The 18124-nt window shown below is 48.0% G+C and overlaps 1 protein-coding gene across 1 annotated transcript; it reads right to left on the bottom strand.

Annotated features, from left to right (window-relative positions):
* Positions 1-357: 357 nt before the first annotated feature.
* On the bottom strand, positions 358-17942 carry wdr47a (WD repeat domain 47a). Its single transcript, XM_023806555.2, has 15 exons — positions 17586-17942; positions 15936-16112; positions 15319-15402; positions 14618-14702; positions 12434-13236; positions 11503-11620; positions 9899-10077; positions 7778-8014; positions 7573-7651; positions 5190-5347; positions 4891-5060; positions 3723-3893; positions 3424-3555; positions 2471-2689; positions 358-2069 (listed from the first exon to the last, which is right to left on the bottom strand). Exons 2-15 carry the CDS (start codon positions 16091-16093, stop codon positions 1930-1932), a joined length of 2733 nt encoding a protein of 910 aa, XP_023662323.1. The 5' UTR covers positions 16094-16112; positions 17586-17942; the 3' UTR covers positions 358-1929.
* Between the last annotated feature and the right edge of the window lie 182 nt (positions 17943-18124).

The following is an 18124-nucleotide window of genomic DNA, read 5'->3' as shown; positions in this document are numbered from 1 at the left end:
CCGGGCTTTGGATGGAGTTGCCACGTAACAGGTGATGAGTTTTTCCCCCCCCTAAAGACGGCTCTGTTCCTTAGGATTTGTACAGCTTTGGGTGTCCCACCAACTTTTTATTTCAAATGAGTCTCATGCATCCGTTTTGTGCACCCCCAGCCCAAAACGTCCCCTAAATACCTACTATTGCAATAAGAATAAACACCAAACACGGAGACACGCAGGAGTCTCTTGCCAGAGAACAATTACAAAAATAAATTAAATAGTAGGAATACAACGGTAAAGGCGCATTTAAACCTCATTGGAAAATAACGTGTCTCCTTAAAATAAAGTATTTTGGCAACAGGAGGAACAGGAGGTCATCTGTCGATGAGAATGAGAATGAGGCTTTATTGATACAACAGCAGTTCCACAGTTCTAAGCTTGTTACCATCCAATAGACGTTAAAAGAAACTTCATGCAGACTCATTTCTCATAAAAAAAATAAAAACATAAATCATACTACATGAAATAAAAGTTAAATAAATACATCTATGCATAACTTGGCTTTTAATTTAAAGTCTGTACATTGGGAAAAGAAGATGAAGTATTACATACAACTTGCTTGTCTTCAGGAACCACAAAAGGATTGTGTTCCCTGATCAAAGTGCAACAGTTAGGAAAACGGAAAATGGTTTAAACAAATTCTGTGCTGGCAATCAAGTACGTCTCTGCTTTTTATTTAATCATGCCAAATTGTTCTGCCATGCTTCTCTCCACAAAAAAAGTGTATAAAACGCCCTTTCAAACGGACGGCCGTCATGACAACTCCTCCATGGTGACATTATGTTAGTATATTTACCTAATCTAAGAGATGCAAATGCTAACAAATTTAGTATTCAAAATTAAATACAGAGGGCTAACAGACATCATAGCCGTCATGCCACCTTTATGGCAAACCAAACAAAAATAAAAATTAAAAAGGGTTTATTAAAGTCCCTTCACTGTCAGAGTTAAAACAGACCCACTATCCTGATCACACACTAACCATTTAAAACGAGCTCTGTGCCAGCTGTCATCCCATAGGCACCTTTCAGACTGAAATACAGCTTCCGTAATGTAACAGCTAAGCCACTAGTGTTTTGAACTTATCTAGAAGTCCGCCAAACTTCCATGAGCAAAAGAGGGAAAAACAATGACTGTCATTAACAAGGACCAAAACTGTTTCAAAAGCTTACCTTTGTAGTATTTGATAACCAGTTATTTTGACAATAATATTCATAACACTTTAGGAAACACTGCACAACCAGTTAACAACAAAACATCAACCTTTTTTGTTTTTATAAAATAAACGAATAGCAGCATCGCAGAGGTCGTCAAACGTAGTGGACAAGGAAACAAACTGCCATGCTATCTATGCACTACAGCTGGGCTCACCCAGCAACGAGAGGTGTGTAAAGCTTTCTATGGAACCAGATTGTACAAGGCACAGTTTGTATTAAAACTTATACAGTAATGGTTTCCAAATCCCGTCTTTGCAGCTAATTAAATGCAAACTTAATGCCAGGGCACGGTAAGCTGTAAGATCACCACGCTTTGACTGTGTGTAAGCTGAGTGTCCTTCGCCTGTTATGAGAGCTCAGAAGTGGTGCTTTTAGAGTTCTTGTATCAATCATTTTTTTAAGTGTATACTTAAGAGACAGCAGAGCCGCTATATACAGATTTCAGTCACAGAAGCGCTAATGTGAGAGACTGCAAGCACAGCAGAAATGATTACGTCGGTCATCAGCGCTAGCAAACAGACACACACACTCACTCACTCACACACACACAGACGGACCAAGTGAGAGTTCCTTATTTTTGCTCTCGGTGATCGGCTAGTTCGTTCTGGAAGGAGGGGAGGAGTGGGCCTCTGTGAGCACCGCCAGACTGGAGCTCTCCCGCCCGCGGCCACTCTCACTAGGTGTGGGTCCAGAGCGTGACAGTCCGATCTGCGGAGGAGGACAGGAAGGAGAGGTCCTGCGTGTGCCACCGGCACTGGATCACCTTGTCGCCGTGCTCGCCTACAACGGTCAGTGGGAGCTGCTTCGTCAGGTCGCCTGGGGAAGCAAGAGGCCGTCAAAAACGCCGGAAAGATGAAGACGTTCAAGGCTGCGTGGCAAGGACTGCAGGACACCACCAGCGTATTTTTAATGCGCACAGAATGACACAATGAATGACGCAACAGCACACAGTCGCTTTGGGGGGGAAGAAAAAAAAAAAAAACTGACAACAGGCTTACTAATTTCTATAAATAGCTAAATATTATTCAAGCTTAATAGTTTCAGTTTCAAGTCTTATTGTCATGTGTTCATAGGAACATTTTTGTGCCACTGTTGCAGGGAAGGGGAAGAGAACAGGACAAATGACAATGAAGTAGGTGCCAGACTGGCGTGTGCTGGAGGGGGGTCACTTTAATGAGTTTCTTTTTGGCTCGGGGCCTGGGAGGGTTGGGCCTCACCTTGCAGGTCGGTGATGATCACGCGGGTGTCGTAGGAGCCGGTGAGCAGGTAGTGCGCACCCGGGGAGAAGCGCACCGAACGCACGTCGCTGGTGTGGGGGCGGTACGTCTGCACCATTCTCCCCCCCCGGATGTCATACAGCATGCAGTTGCTGTCCTCCTGACCCGTGGCCAAGAGCCGCCCGCTGGGGTCCACGGCCACCGAGGCCACAGGGCTGCCTGGGAGTGGCAAAGCGGGGCAGTGTTAGCTGACAGGCAGGGGGCGCTGATGAGCTGCCCCTTAAATATATCCCCCCAATATCCGGCTACTGATCAATATTCCATACTTATATATCTACAAACATATACACCTTATCACTTCCTACTTTAGACAAAAGCTTCAAAAAAACTAAGACATTTAGTTAGAAAATTAGTAAAAATCTATATAAAAATTCAACATAAATTTACTTGATCGGAAAAATGTCCATTCACCATCTGTATCTGCTTGTCCTATTCAGAGTCATGGGGGGGGGGTACAGAACCTATCCCTACAGGCGCAAGGCAGGATGGGGTGCCAACCCATCGCAGGGCACACTTATCCACCTTTCACTTACACACGCACACCTACGGGCATGTTTGGGGACTGTGGGGGGGCACCAGTACCCAGAGAACAGGGACAACAAGCCAACTCCACACACATGGTGCCACAGTGGAGACTCGAACCCTGGTCCTGGAGGTGTGAGGCAACAGTGCCACCCACTTTACCACTGTACCGCCCCAGGAAAAATATATAAAAAGAAAGAAAATAAATAATAATAATATATAAGTAGAGTATATAATAATATACCGTAAATATCAGGGCTCATCGTTAATTACATGTCCTGCCTAAAGAAAGAGTGACCCCTGACACACCAATAAGCTTCGCAGCTCGGACACGCCCACTGCGGGGGACCGTGTGCTTGGACCCCACCCACCTGAGCCGTGGAAAGCCGTCCCCACCACCCGGACGCAGCTAGGCACTCGCAGGTCCCAGAAGCGCACCGTCTTGTCCAGGGAGCCTGACGCAATCATCCAGCCGCCCCAGGTATACAGGGACAGGATGTGACCTGACCGAAGACACATGGCGAGTGAGCGAGCGTCACCGGCGCCCTCTGCTGGAGACTTCCCGATCAGCTCGGAGTCCGTAACGGCTAGAGACTCCTTAAACGCGTAGATGTAATTACAGCAGCCCCCCCGTCACCGTAACCATGGCAGCTGTGGGCGGGGTTTATACCTGTGTGCCCACTGAGCGCGTGCAGACCCTGCCCCCGCTGGCAGTCGGTGGTGTAGATATTGCAGTCCCCTGCGCCAGCGCTGATCAGGATAGCCCCGCCGCTCTCGGGACCCTCCATGAAGGCCAGATCGCGAATGGTGCCATCATGCATGCTGAATTCCAGGTCCGGGCCTGCAGGGGGCGCCCCACATGTCACTGCGGCCTTCTCAGCCCTGCCTCTCACTCGCTCGGCTATGATGACCTCATAACCTTACCTGCAGCAGCTTACTGGACATCACCATGGGGACCATGTGGCAACATATATACTCAGCATCCCGAACAAGCATTCTTCACAGATCACCATGGAAACCGGAGATCCCCAGCCAGTCATAAGTCACAGGGCAGTACAGAGATTCAGTAACCGGCGCTGAAACATGAGGCTATCGGTTCAGGCCGGGATTGTTGCTGGTATGTTATGGCATCAGAGGCATAGCCCAGAGACCGAATCTGTCCGAGGGTCACCGTAGTGAATTCTCTCTCTCTGAAGTTACGATTTTCGTAGTGCTACACTGCCCCACGAAGGTGAAACACAGTAACTACGCTAACACTGAAACTGAGAGCTTCAAAAGTTTTTTGACTGTCTACCCAAATGTACAGTAAGTAGGGAAATATTATTGTTCTCTTCAAAATCAAGCATAGTAGAATCAAGGGACCGATTATGGTGATAACTCCGTTCTGATGTAGTTACAGTGTTTGCGTTTGCATGGCAGTACGAAGGTTTCGGGAAACGTAGCCCTGCACCAAGGGTGCATTTCCACTGCACCAAGTACCATACTTTTGATACTTGCACTTTTCCACTGACTTCTGATTGAGCACCAGTACCAAAAGTTCCAGTAGCGAAAGCGCCAAACCAGCTGGGGTACTTCTTTGGTACTTCGGTACTTTGGGGGGGGCCTTGAAATGCTTTCTTTGTCGATTGGTTATGCAACAGCCTGCCTCTAAACATGCCGCCTCGGAAACAGATGCAGACTCAGAAAATAATGATAAATGAATAATGAAAAAAATGTGATATGGTCATAAGAACGTATACAACAAAAAGATCCGCATGGCATGACAAGAAATTCTAACGCATCAGGTATATAGCGTGCCGCCCTTGGCACGGGACCCTGCCCTCCAAAGCCGTGCTCACCGGTGGCGTTGCAGGACTCAGCGTTGAAGGGCAGCACCTTCACGTACTTGTCGTTGGAGCCAGTGGCCAGCAGCTGCCCGCAGTGGCTCCAGGCCACGCAGTAGATGGAGCCCTTGTGGTGCTTGTTCCTCTTGAAGCGGACGACAGGCTGCTTAGAGGGGTCCGAGCCGCTGTGGGGACCGCGATGGGGACGGCGGCATTGGGGTTAATGTGACGACTTACTGGCACTGAAATTAAAGCCAAAAAAACACTGAAAGGAGTTAAAACATATTCATATCTACATCTACAGCGCCCCCTACCTGGTGTCCAGGACGTCCGGGTAGGCACACACACGCAGCGTTTTAGAGTTGGAGCCCACAGCGTAGAGCGCCCCCGAGGGGTGGAAGGCCACAGCGCGAACGGCTTGTGTGTCTTCCAGCTTGTTGACGGCCACAAACTGGGCCTTGGGCTTGTCGTCCTGAGAAAGACACAAAGGACACGGTCACATGGTGACTAGGGGCGTGAAGTACAGCTGCACAAAATATGAATCAATTTTCTAACTCAGAAGCAAAATCATGATTTTTCCCACAATCCTTGACCAGCATGTTTCTCTATTAATAATAATAATAATAATAATAATAATTATTATTACTAGTATAATTTTGTTTTTATGAAGAATTTCCTTAGTGGAGGGTTAGGGGTTTCGTCAGCTCATTCACCACTTATAAGAGGCTGAACCCAGAAGTAGGGAAATTAAACAGAATTGCTTTGAAATCAAACTTACAGATTAAATCCATCCATCTTCCAACCATTTATTCTGGTTAGGGTCACAGGGTGGCTGGGGGGGGGTGGTGGCCCATCTTAGACCGGACAGGGTATAAAGCTGGGGAATTCTATGGACTAACAGCCAGCCCATTGCTGGATACTCACACACACACACACACACACACAGACACACACACAGACACACACACAGACACACACAGACACTCAACCTCGCACTATAAGCAATTCAGAGATGCTAATTTGCTTAAGTACCTCGTGGAGAACCACAAGAGACAGGGAAAATAAGCAAACTCACGGAGTTGTGCATTCGAACCCCCCAACCTGTAGGTGTGAGCCAGCAATACTACCCCCCGATCCAGTGTGCCATCTATACACATTAATCTACCCCCCGATCCACTGTGCCATCTATACACATTAAATTTGGTCATTTAAAATAAATAAATAAATAAAATCAAGGCCCTACTTTGAATAAAACTTCTTGCTAAACAAAGCACGTTGTTTTTCATTCACAGGCTGCGCTAATGGAATTACTGTATAATCAGAGGAGTGTAATCTGTGCCCCTCCATTTGGAATAATCCAGGGTGACTCAGCTGGACGCGTTGAAATCCCAGCAGACAGGCCCAGAGTCTGGGTGGACATTAGCCTGACGATAACACAGCGACACGGAGAAGGAAGCGAAGCCGATTTTGGGCCTGTATGGGTCCGAAAATGCTGGGCTTGCCTGATCCCTCAGCCTGGATGGCATGACAACGCCCACTAAAGCGCTCATCACTGCAAAGGGTTTCATTTCAAATCAAATCAAATTTATTTATAGAGCACATTTAAAAACAACAATGTTGACCAAAGTGCTTTACATTAAAAATTAAGTCATGGAACACCAAATTTAAAACACATAAAAATAATAATAATAAACTACAATAAATACGGACCACCAGAAAGTACAGCCTCACTGCTAATTAAAAGCCAGGGAATAAAGACGAGTTTTGATATTTAAATACAGAGAGGCTAGAACCCAGCCTGAAGTGACGAGGCGGTTCGTTCCACAACCTGGGTGGAAGTACTGAGAACGCTCCGTCACCCCTATTCTTAAGCCGTGCCCTTGGAGTACGTAGAAGGGACTGGCCTGCAGACCTCAAAGATCTCGATGGAGAATAAGATTCTAAAAGATCAGCAATATACGACGGAGGCAGCCCATGTAGGGCCTTAAAAACAAACAGTAAAATCTTAAACTCAATTCTCCTCTGAACAGGGAGCCAATGCAAAGCGGCAAGAACAGGAGAGATATGATCTCGTTTACGAGAGTCTGTAAGGAGAAGAGTAGAAGCATTTTGGACAAGGTGTAATCATGACAATGAAGCCTGACTGATGCCGGCATAAAGAGCATTACAATAGTCAAGGCACGTTGTAATAAAAGCATGAACAACCCTCTCAAAGATATTAAGAGACATAAATGGCTTAAAGCCAGTGGGCACACAGCCATTTCACGTGATATACAGATAAATACTGAGCCTAAACTGTTAAGGAAATAAGGGTCTATTTCTTAAAATGAATCAATAAAACTTGTATCGCTCAGAAGACAAAACTTCCCATATACTTTCCATATCCTAACAAAAACTGATTAAAAGACTCAACAAACTACACTGGGGCTAGAATATTTCTGATAGCTGTAAATCCAAAAACAAACAAAACTGTCCAAGAAGTAACGCAGGTCTGAGAATCTGTCATTCTGCCACCAGCTGGGACAAAATCTTAGTGAAAAACATCACTTTTCTGTACAATTGTTGAAAAATGCAAAAATCATTGTTCCTTTAAAAATAGAGTTCAAACGTAATTTGTATGGAATGTATGGTGATAATATGACTATTAACCTATGTGTGCATAAACAATGTATAACCATCACAGTAACAGAGTCATACCTCCTGGGCTTTGTTGCGTGTTGGGGAGTGGCCTGGCTCCTCGTGGCCAATGGGCTGCTTTGTTTGGGTCTTCTGCGTGCTGCACACACATACAAAATCAGCTGTGACATCATAACCTCTCTGTGTGACATCATTAAATGACATTTCCACCTGAGCTGTAATGCATGCGTGGCCAGTAGGGTCAGTCTGGTGAATCTTTGCTCACCTTGGGACCGCGGGCACCGGGGATTCATCAATCGTTGGAATCCGACGGCCCCCAGCCCTCTGGGGAGTGCTGCTGACCACACCGGCACCTGCATGGTCCTGCTCGGGCTCGGCCGGCTCCGGGTCGCCGCTGCTGGGGCTGCCCTCCACATTGCCATTGCACTGTTGGGTCAGCGATTGGACGTCTTCACCCAGACTGTCCATCCCCACGTTCAGCTCTTCCAGCTTTTGAATGGATCTGAACAAACAGGCAGAAAGACGGTCAGCACAGTGGGTCCTTGTATCCATTATACTGGCATACTGGAGGCTCAAGCCAGTTCCATGGATATTAGATGTATCTGCTTTGACAATACGCTGACATTGTGCCCGTCTCGTGGCAACCCAGCCGATGCTTTGAACAGCTCTTCTGTTAGGTTCTCACCATGTTTTGTAGTGTATTATATAGCTCTTGCTCCAATTCTGACATCAGCTTGTTACAAGTCATTCACAATAAGCTCACCCCAACTGCATGTGTACCTACGCTGGTTCCTTGACAGCTGTTACTTGTAGTGTTTACCTGCCTTGCTTGTAAACCACTTTGTACGAATGCATCTACTAAACAAATAAAAATCTTCACAGATACTATTAATAAGCAAACATGCTCCGAGTGCCTTTTCATGTATACACAACAGACTCACACAAACATGCATACACGCATGCACACACTCCCTATTAAAACAAACACAATGGAAAAATACAATATTCACTATTGATAGCAGATAAAAAATACAATGAAGGTAACAATTCATTCTCATTTGAATTGCAGGTCGACCCAATACAAGACAAGGCAAACCAGTGTGATATGAGAATAGCATTATGGGAGGTGGTGAATCTCTTGGGAGCCACCACGACAACACAGGGCAGCTGTGACCCTGGACAACTTAACAGCTCCTAGGGTGACAGCATTACAATGTGATCCCTCCCTGGTGGTACTAAATCCTCCACACCATCTGGAGTCCTGTCTGCCCCCCCCCCATAACCCCTCCCCACCAGGCTACTCCCTCCCTGCTCACCATGACAACGCAATCCACCGCTCGCCCTTTTCTGACGGGAAAAGGTATCCACAAATCATTCCTTTTCTCTTTAACTATCATTAAAGTTTAAGGGTTAAAACATGCATCATTTTAAATGACTTCTGAAAAAAATATTTAACAAATGACTGCTTATCCCCCCCACTCTGAATTATTTATGAGGCTGTCCATAATGACACCATTAGGACTTTCATTCTGTCCTGAGACCCCTTTCATCACCAAGCCCAAATGTAACCAGCTGCCACACTAGTCACAGCAGCGTCACAGGGACTCCGTAGGTTCTCTGCTCCAACGGGAAAATATTTCAGAAAATAACTGAATACTTGCGTTCTAATCTGGGACCGGGACCACCAAACACGAGTCAGTCTGAGTGTATCTTGAGCTTAATACTGAGGTTGACCATCTCATATACATTACTGTATACATACTCTATTGCAAGTTAGATACAGACAGTGGGTCATCGTACGGCTGGCAGCGTTGCCCATTTTCCTGCACCTGTTACACTAAGTGATACACCTGCTAACATCTCACTACATCCGCTGTCAGGCGTCTCCCTATCAGTGTGTATCATTTACTGTGGACCTCGGACATAAATGCCATAGGACCGGATCTGATCGGGCGTAATGCGACACAAGACTGCATATAACCAGGAAAATACACAGAAAGGCAAGACTGAACGAATCTGAAGGAAACGTTTCCCGACGGGTCTTCAGAGGGACACTAGAGCGTGGTGCCTTCATCAGCAATTCAACCCCCCCAACAGGCATCACCTCATTAACTCAGCCTCCCTGCAGACATCAGAAACCCAACAAGGGCCTCCTGCATTTACCCCAAGCCCACCCCCTTACCCCGCAGGACAGTAACACAGGGACAACATGGTGGCCACGTGACAGGAGTCAATGATCAAACAGGGGCCCCGGGGCTCAGCCAATCCTGTGAGGTTTGGCATCGTTTGCTTAACCAATTAGGGATGCAAGCTTAGCTTAGCAGAGGTGCAAAGATTTCATGGAAACATGGGGGTTTGGGGCCAGCTGAGGGCCGTGAGGACTGACCTGTTGAGGAACTTTTCCGTGAGGTTCTGCTGGGGGCGGGGCACCTCGTTCTGGCTGACTCCGCCTTCCAGGAGCATCTGCTGGTAGAGCTGCCTCTGCTGCTCCTTCTGCTCCAGGTGCTGCTGGACGCGCAGCCGCTGCCGGTAGTACTCCTGGAACTGCTCTGTGGAGTCACGAAGCTGCCGGGGAAATGGCGGGAGAGTCGCAGGACAGCCAGGTCAGTAGAGGGCGCCGTAACTGGAGAGGTGCGACGGTGCAGAAAATCGAACCAGACGGCTTAAGGGGCAGTGCATAAAATAAGTTATTTCTAACACAATGCTCACTTATAAAGATGTTGATGTGGCTGAATCTGGCCATTAAAGTCAGTACTTTGAACTTAAGCAGTTAAAGGAAGCTGCGATTCTGAAGTACATTTCATTATTACAAAATGCTATTTAGAGAACCTTGCACCTTCAGCAACACAGCGATTTGCAGTCAGATGCTTTCGAAAACAGTAACTTCTGCCTGAGAATGTAAACACGCTGCTGAAAAAAAACCAGATCAACACAATTACTGCATTTGAGTAGAAGTGCGTGTCTGCAGAGCAGGATCAGGGGAGACGAAATCCCTTACAGTCAACCAAGCCAACGTTTACCTGAAACACAGCCAAACTCCCACACTGTGGGAGCCCAGTCTTGGAACGGCCAAGACACCAGCTCTACCCCCAGCAGTCTGTGCTGTACGCACCATTTCAGAAAACAAAAGTGGGACATTTATATAGCTAGTGAGAAAAAGAACATTCTAAAATGGCAACATCAGCGGATTGTTTATGAATAACAAAGAGAAATCCTATTTGTTTAGCTTAGTGGGATTGTCTTGTTTTGGGTTGGGCCGTGAAAGCAGCAACGGGGACAGTGTCTGCGAGGAATCACATGATGGAAAAGGATGTACTGGAAGTACTGAGCCGGACAGGGTGAGGATGTGTCTTACTCACCCATGAATTCTGGGAGTCTGATTGGCGGCGGCTAGCTAGCCCCCCCCTCCCCAAACTGAGCACCAGCTGGCAGGAAAAGCCAGACACCACCCCTGGGGGCCAGAGACTATAATCCCTTATTGAAATCGGCACAGGGTTTGTCATTCATCAGCGATTCTAGGAGAAAGCCAGGCTTACAGGCCCAGGTCCGGACAGCGCCGCGCTGGACACTGATCGAACCAAGCGCCACTGACAACACGTGTTAATTCTGCTCACACCGTCGCCGCTGTCTCCGCGGTCAAACGGGTTTCCATGGCAATGAATCGAAGTCTGCAGAGTCAGCTATGTGTCACGGTGAGAGACACCGCAGCCTCACCCGCTGCGACGATTTTGCATGGGCGTGAGGTTAAGGTCACACGAGTGAATTTACAGTCCGCTAAATTAAGGAGAGGACCGGAGCAGGCAGCGTGTTCTGGACAATCGCCTAGTTCTGTTGTTAAATGGACACCAAAAACTACAACTCTGTGCCCCAGTAAGTTTCAGAAAAAAAACCCTGCAAACTGGTTTAATATTAAACCCCCAAAAATAATCCTTAAAGCCCCCTGGGAAGGCCTTTTGGGGCAGCCCGAATACAATGGCGGGGGGCCTTTACCTCATTCTTTTCAGTAGGCCCCGTGGCCGGCGCCTCCCCCCCGGGTGCTGAAGCGGGCCTCACGGTGTTTGGCCCCCCCGAGGCCATCATTTTGTCCACGGGCGTGTCTGTCCTGGAGCTGGAGAGCCACAAAGCAGTCTGGGTAATCCCACAACATCACAAAATCCCACCCCAAAATAAACAGATAACATCAAATAAGGCTACAGTTCCCCTTGTTGCATTTTATAGAAAATGTTATTTGAGTAGAGTGACCGTTTAAGCCTGGATTGTCCAATCTACCACACCGAGGAATGATCAGATTCCCTTCTGAATAAACAGGAATTTGATATTGTAGGTTATAAAAAAAATTATAATGAAAAAACGCATAAAAACACAAGCTAAAAATTCAACCCCGGCCCAGCAAGGTGCCTACAGTAGGTAAAGAAGGAGGAGGTTCAGGCCTCCCGGGGATTAAGGCAGCAGGCAGAGGGAAACCTCTTTTGTTTGTTTTTCCGGGGGTATAAGTGTTTATGCCTGTGAGTCAGGCTGAACGCTGAACATACAGCGAGGTAGAACGAAGTCCTACATAATCATAAAAATAACAATAATATTAACACCAGTACTACTACTAATACCAAAACAACAGCAAAACAATAATAATGATGACAACAGCAATAATAGTGACAACAAACGACAACAAAACAAAAACAACCATAATAATAATATGCAGCTTCAGAGCCTCGCAACCCTGCGTAGCACAAGTGGGTACAGAAAACTGTCACAATTGACTGGCAACACAATTATATTATTATCATTATTATTAATGACAACCACGATTGTTGTTATTTGTATGGAATTATTATCATCATTACTATGTATAATTAAACGTAGCCCCTAAACTACCAGCTGTGGGGCCGTTATGTGTCAGCTATCCCCGGCAAACGAAGGTCACCTCTCCGGGGACTCCTCAAAGATGCTGTGGCAGTCGGAACTCTCCAGCATCAGGCTGCGCGTCAGGTTCGGGGCGCCGGGGTAGTGGAAGTTGGCGAAGGAGTGCGACATGGGCGAGGTCTTGCCGCCGATGTCGGCCACCCGCTTGTCCTGCGTGGACAGGCCGTAGGAGAGGCCGTCCAGCGCCGGGTTGAGTGAGCGCGACATGTAGGTGTCGGCGGACTGGGGGCGGCGCAGGGGCGATGCCGGGTACGGCGACAGCTTGCTGATGAGCGGCGTCAGCAGGTCGGCGTAGGCCGCCTTGGCCGGCTTCACCAGCTTGTCCACGTGGATGTTGAGCAGCTTCTGCTCAAAGGCGCAGGAGAAGACGCTGGCGGAGAGATTCTGCAGCCAGGACAGCAGGCTGAGGTCGAGGTCGTCGCAGCCGTTGCCGCACAGCATGTCGATGCCCAGCAGCACCTCGCTCTCCGTGATCTCCTCGCCCGTGGCCTTGCTCTGGCAGAACTCCACGCAGCATTCGTACAGCACGCCCTTGATCAGCAGCTGGAAGAGCCGGTTGCCGCTGGCCCGGAAGCCCGCCTCGCTCAGCTTGCGGTCGGCCGGGATGAACTCGGCCACCATGGTACAGGCTTCCTCGAAGCAGTGGACGCGGGCCGTGCTGGGGTTCCACTCCTTGAACTCGGCGTGGTGGGTGAGTCGCGGCAGCGTCAGCAGCAGACACAGCTTGCTGTAGTCCTCCTTGGAGGGGCAGAACTCCTCCAGAGCGTGTAGGCACTTCACAGCCTCCTGCATGGTGATCTCTAACTGGGGAGACACCGGCACCCGTCAGCCATCGACCCCCACGCCACCCGTCAGCCGTCGACCCCCACGCCACCTTGTCGCCTTACCTGTATACTATACTCTGGCCCTCAATGCATTTTAACTTCAATGTTAAATGTCACATAATGTTCTGCTTTCATTCACAACTAAATATTGCATTAGCCATTAACACCCCAGAGAACATTAAAACCATAAAGTAGGCATTCCAGATCAGAGGCCAGAGAGCTCATATGCTGGGTTTTAATTTTAATCATGTTACTAGAAGCAAAATAGAGGACTGAGCTTACTGTGGTTAGGCCATTCGAACCACGTCATACCTACAGATATTCAAGTACAGGCTCAGTGGAATTAAGCAGACAGAAAATGCACTAAGTATGTAAGCCAGTAAAATAAAGATTGTAACTCTAGAACTGCAAAATCACATTTCACTTACAACAGTATCTATTATCTAAATATTTTTGTTAACCCTGAATGAGAGATTTGGACCTGAGCAGCCCTGGGTCTGTACCCCTTGGCGAGCTCATCTGGTAGCCCGGGTTGCCATTTCCCAAATCTAATCCCCCATGTGCAGCCCTGGGTCTGTACCCCTTGGCGAGCTCATCTGGTAGCCCGGGTTGCCATTTCCCAGATCTAATCCCCCATGTGCAGCCCTGGGTCTGTACCCCTTGGCGAGCTCATCTGGTAGCCCGGGTTGCCATTTCCCAGATCTAATCCCCCATGTGCAGCCCTGGGTCTGTACCCCTTGGCGAGCTCATCTGGTAGCCCGGGTTGCCATTTACCAGATCCAATCCCCCATGTGCAGCCCTGGGTCTGTACCCCTTGGCGAGCTCATCTGGTAGCCCGGGTTGCCATTTCCAAGATACAATCCCCCATGTGCAGCCCTGGGTCTGTACCCCTTGGCGAGCTCATCTGGTAGCCCGGGTTGCCATTTCCCAGATCCAATCCCCCATGTGCAGCCCTGGGTCTGTACCCCTTGGCGAGCTCATCTGGTAGCCCGGGTTGCCATTTCCCAGATCCAATCCCCCATGTGCAGCCCTGGGTCTGTACCCCTTGGCGAGCTCATCTGGTAGCCCGGGTTGCCATTTCCCAGATCTAATCCCCCATTGCAGCCCTGGGTCTGTACCCCTTGGCGAGCTCATCTGGTAGCCCGGGTTGCCATTTCCCAGATCTAATCCCCCATTGCAGCCCTGGGTCTGTACCCCTTGGCGAGCTCATCTGGTAGCCCGGGTTGCCATTTCCCAGATCTAATCCCCCATTGCAGCCCTGGGTCTGTACCCCTTGGCGAGCTCATCTGGTAGCCCGGGTTGCCATTTCTCAGATCCAATCCCCCAGCCACCATCCCCCACCCGCTCACGCCCCTACTTACGTGCTGGGGCTCATCCTCGGCAGACATGGCATTGTTCACGCACAGGGCCTCCAGGAACTTCTGCTTCAGGATGATGTAGCGGAACCTGAAGGGACAAGCTGAGTGTCACTCGAGGGACCCTCTGCTGGCTGTATGTTAACAGCCCTTTCCACCACAACAGGATGGAAATTAAACTTCTAACAGTTCCCAATCCTGGTGGGGACACAATATTTGTAGCTTTCCCAGCTCTATAAAAGCACCAGAGATCCAACCACTGACAGTGAAAGGCTGAAACTGAATATATGTACATAGAGGACGGAAGAAATCGGATGTCGGTCTTGCTCTGCCCCAAATATTAAGGATACATTGATTGTATCCTCGCCAAATGAAGTCAATCCCATGATTCATTGCGTCTCAAGTTCAGTCTTGGAAGGCAAGTTCACAAGACCGGTCTTGCCAAGACCATGAGTACGGTTTTTGCATTCTGAGATTCACCCAAAGTGTAATCACTGCAACTAGCACAAACAAGTTTAATGTTCAAAAAACACAACGGCCCACCGCTGCCAGGATTTTGTCTCACTGTTATTAAGGGTGTGGCTCCCACACATAAAAGGCAACTCTTCATGGGATTAAGAAATCCAGACTTCCTCAAACAATGAGGAAGTCGCCATTCCCCATTTTCAGGCACAAATATAACATCTTCTGAGGTGAAGTCAACTTGCCTCTTTCTGTCAAATTTGTCCATACACTCCAGAGGCTGGATAAACTGCAGAACTTCATCCCACTGGCCATCAAGGACCAGTTGCCTGGGAAAATAAAAGGACAGAATGGCTTGTAGTTAAAGATGATGTCACCTGGGACTGCAGCTGCGCAGATCTCCCAAAAAGCAACAACAGTAACTACCTCTATCAGTGCATTTTTAGAATTTAACGTGGAAGGAAAAAAAAAAAACAAATCCTGTTGTATAATAGGAATAAAGCAACAATTCTGGTCTAGATTATCACTAAAAGGTAGACAGGTAAATATAAACAGGTAAATATAAACAAGTTTCCCAAAATATATACTGTATTTCAAACAACTTCTTTTTACTGGTCATTTTCTAACCAAATATCTGCAACATGAAACCACAGACTGCTAAAAAAAAGAGAGCCTTGTCTTCCGGAAAAAAAATAAAAAAAAAAAGAATCATCACTGTTCACCATTAGGGAAGGAGCGTGCAGTCTCATGTGCGTCTCAGACCCCATGGTGTGTGTGATGTTTAGCGGCAGAATACAACCCTGCAGGGAGGCTGCAGCTGACCAACAGCGGATGCACAGCCGTCCTTGATGAGGGGTGTTACCTTAGGAAGAGCATGTCGTCCGAATAGAGCCCGTTGATCACCCCGCTCTCCTTCTCCAGGGCCAGCATACTGATGTGAAGCTTACGGGAGTTCAGGAAGTCCAGAATCACCTTGATGATCTCCACCTCCTTGATATTAATGGTTTCCTCGGCTGTCATGGTGTCAGCTTTAAACGACCTGGCAGGAAACGTATGAAAGACGAGAACTTACAAAGTGCACAAGACCTGACAGGTTAATAACGGAATGAGTGTAAATGTTTCGAGAGTATATGAATCCAAGGATATCAGATCAGGTCTGGTGGACGACTTCCTACTGCTTTGAAGTAAGGAGCAAGGAAATCATTTCTGCAGAAACTTTGCTTTTACAAGTCTGGTGCGATACTTTTTATGCACACATACCATCTGCTAATTTATTATCATTATCATGTCAATCTGTACACCTTTAAACATTTATTTTAGTAATATTACAATACTCTGTTTTTCAGCATATTCTATTTGCATTCTATGTTTGTGCACTTTATGTAGGTTTATCTGTCCTCGACATACTCTCTGTTGCATGCACTATTGTTTCCCTATTGAATCAATAAAGTTTCTTAATCTTATTAAACATGAAGGTGTCAAGGGAAGTAATAAGTAATTGCTTTAAGGCATATAAAATCCAACAGCACTCTATGGAAACAGCTCAAAGTGCTTCATAATGTAAAAACAAGAGACACGCAGGACCAGGGAGTTTACCACACGTAAAGTATTAAAGAGGTAAAATAAATTAAGTGGCATCATAGCCAGAACTGAAACTTCTGCTTCAAACTTCTGGAGATTCTTGAAAGGAGCTTCTGCCTTATTCATTTATATATCGCTTCGAATATGATACCGAAGAGGACTGGGAATTTACGTTTAAATTGCGCAGACTTTATTGTACTTCTAGTTGTACCCCGAAAATGACCAGGGCGAAATTCATAAATTACGTTAATCGCGGTATTAGGACAATGCACCTGCACCGCAAAAGCATGGATCACTGGTGAATGCCAAGGGTCTTTAATTCATTCATCACAAACCACCTGACAGAAAGCTATCGGGACACTGAGATCCAGCAGGGGATGAAATGCATATTTCTTCGCTGAACATACCATTTCACCCCGAACAGGACTGGAATCAAACGACCCATCCCCAGCCACAAAAAGGCGAAACCCGTCACCGCGATACCTTTACAATGAACAAAAGCGCCCTGGCAGCAGCTCCCTGGCTAATGCGACCACAGAGCTGAGAGCACGGCAGCTGTCAGCCGTTTACCAGGTCCGAGGGCATCATCATTGGGGTGGACGAGAGAGAGAGGTGGGCAGGGGATGGTGCAGAGAAGCAAGCGAGCATAAGGACGCGCTCAGGATACCTTTACTAGCTCAGCAGCTAAACAAGGCGAAGCTCAGCCCTCCGCCCTCAGCCACGCACGCTATCCGTGCAAAGCGACCAGGGGACCGGTCCGAGAGATATCAAGACCGGCCGGGGATGCAATTCGCGGAAAGAATCGCTCAGTTAGCAGCGGGACACGCATCGGCTAACATCAGACAGCTACCTGCCTAGCTTCCCGTGCTAGTCTGCGAGCTAGCGTTAGCCTCCCGGAGAGCGGCCGCCCGGACGCCGTTTAAAGCCTCACCTTGTCGCCTTTATAAATACATTAACTGCGGGTGGCGGTCTTCGGTTTCGCTTGTGCGGCAGATGTTCCACGCTGCTGCGGTGCTCACGCTGCGTTTTGTATTACGGACTGTCGGTTTGTTTCCCCCGTCTTTTTTTGTTTTGGGTTGCCGTCTCCTCCCACCCAGCCTCTGCGGCCCGGCCTCCGGCTGTCAGACGGGATCACAGCGATCAGCCAATGAGACGCCGGCAACGCGCAGCGGGCCGCGCCCAGGACGCGGGAAGGATCCGGGCCGGCCTGCGCGAGGACTGCCTGTCGCGATAATCGCGTACTGGACCGCACGGGTCTGTCGCGAGCAACGGCGGGCGTGGCCGCTGGTCTGTCGCGATATGGCGCGTTGCTGGAGCTGGGCGTTGCGGTATTGCTGAGAGCCGAGGGCGTGTCCCGAGAGCGGAATCGTCTCGGATATCCAGTGTCTGAATGCGGATAACAGTAGGTGGGTTTGTTTAAAGCAAGCAGTTGGCCGTTGTTTTGTGTGTATATAAACACACACAAACACA

Source organism: Paramormyrops kingsleyae, chromosome 21 (assembly GCF_048594095.1).
Source record: "Paramormyrops kingsleyae isolate MSU_618 chromosome 21, PKINGS_0.4, whole genome shotgun sequence".
NCBI classification, from domain to species: domain Eukaryota; kingdom Metazoa; phylum Chordata; class Actinopteri; order Osteoglossiformes; family Mormyridae; genus Paramormyrops; species Paramormyrops kingsleyae.
Note: the sequence above shows the minus strand (reverse complement) of the source record. Positions and strands in the feature narration are given on the sequence as shown.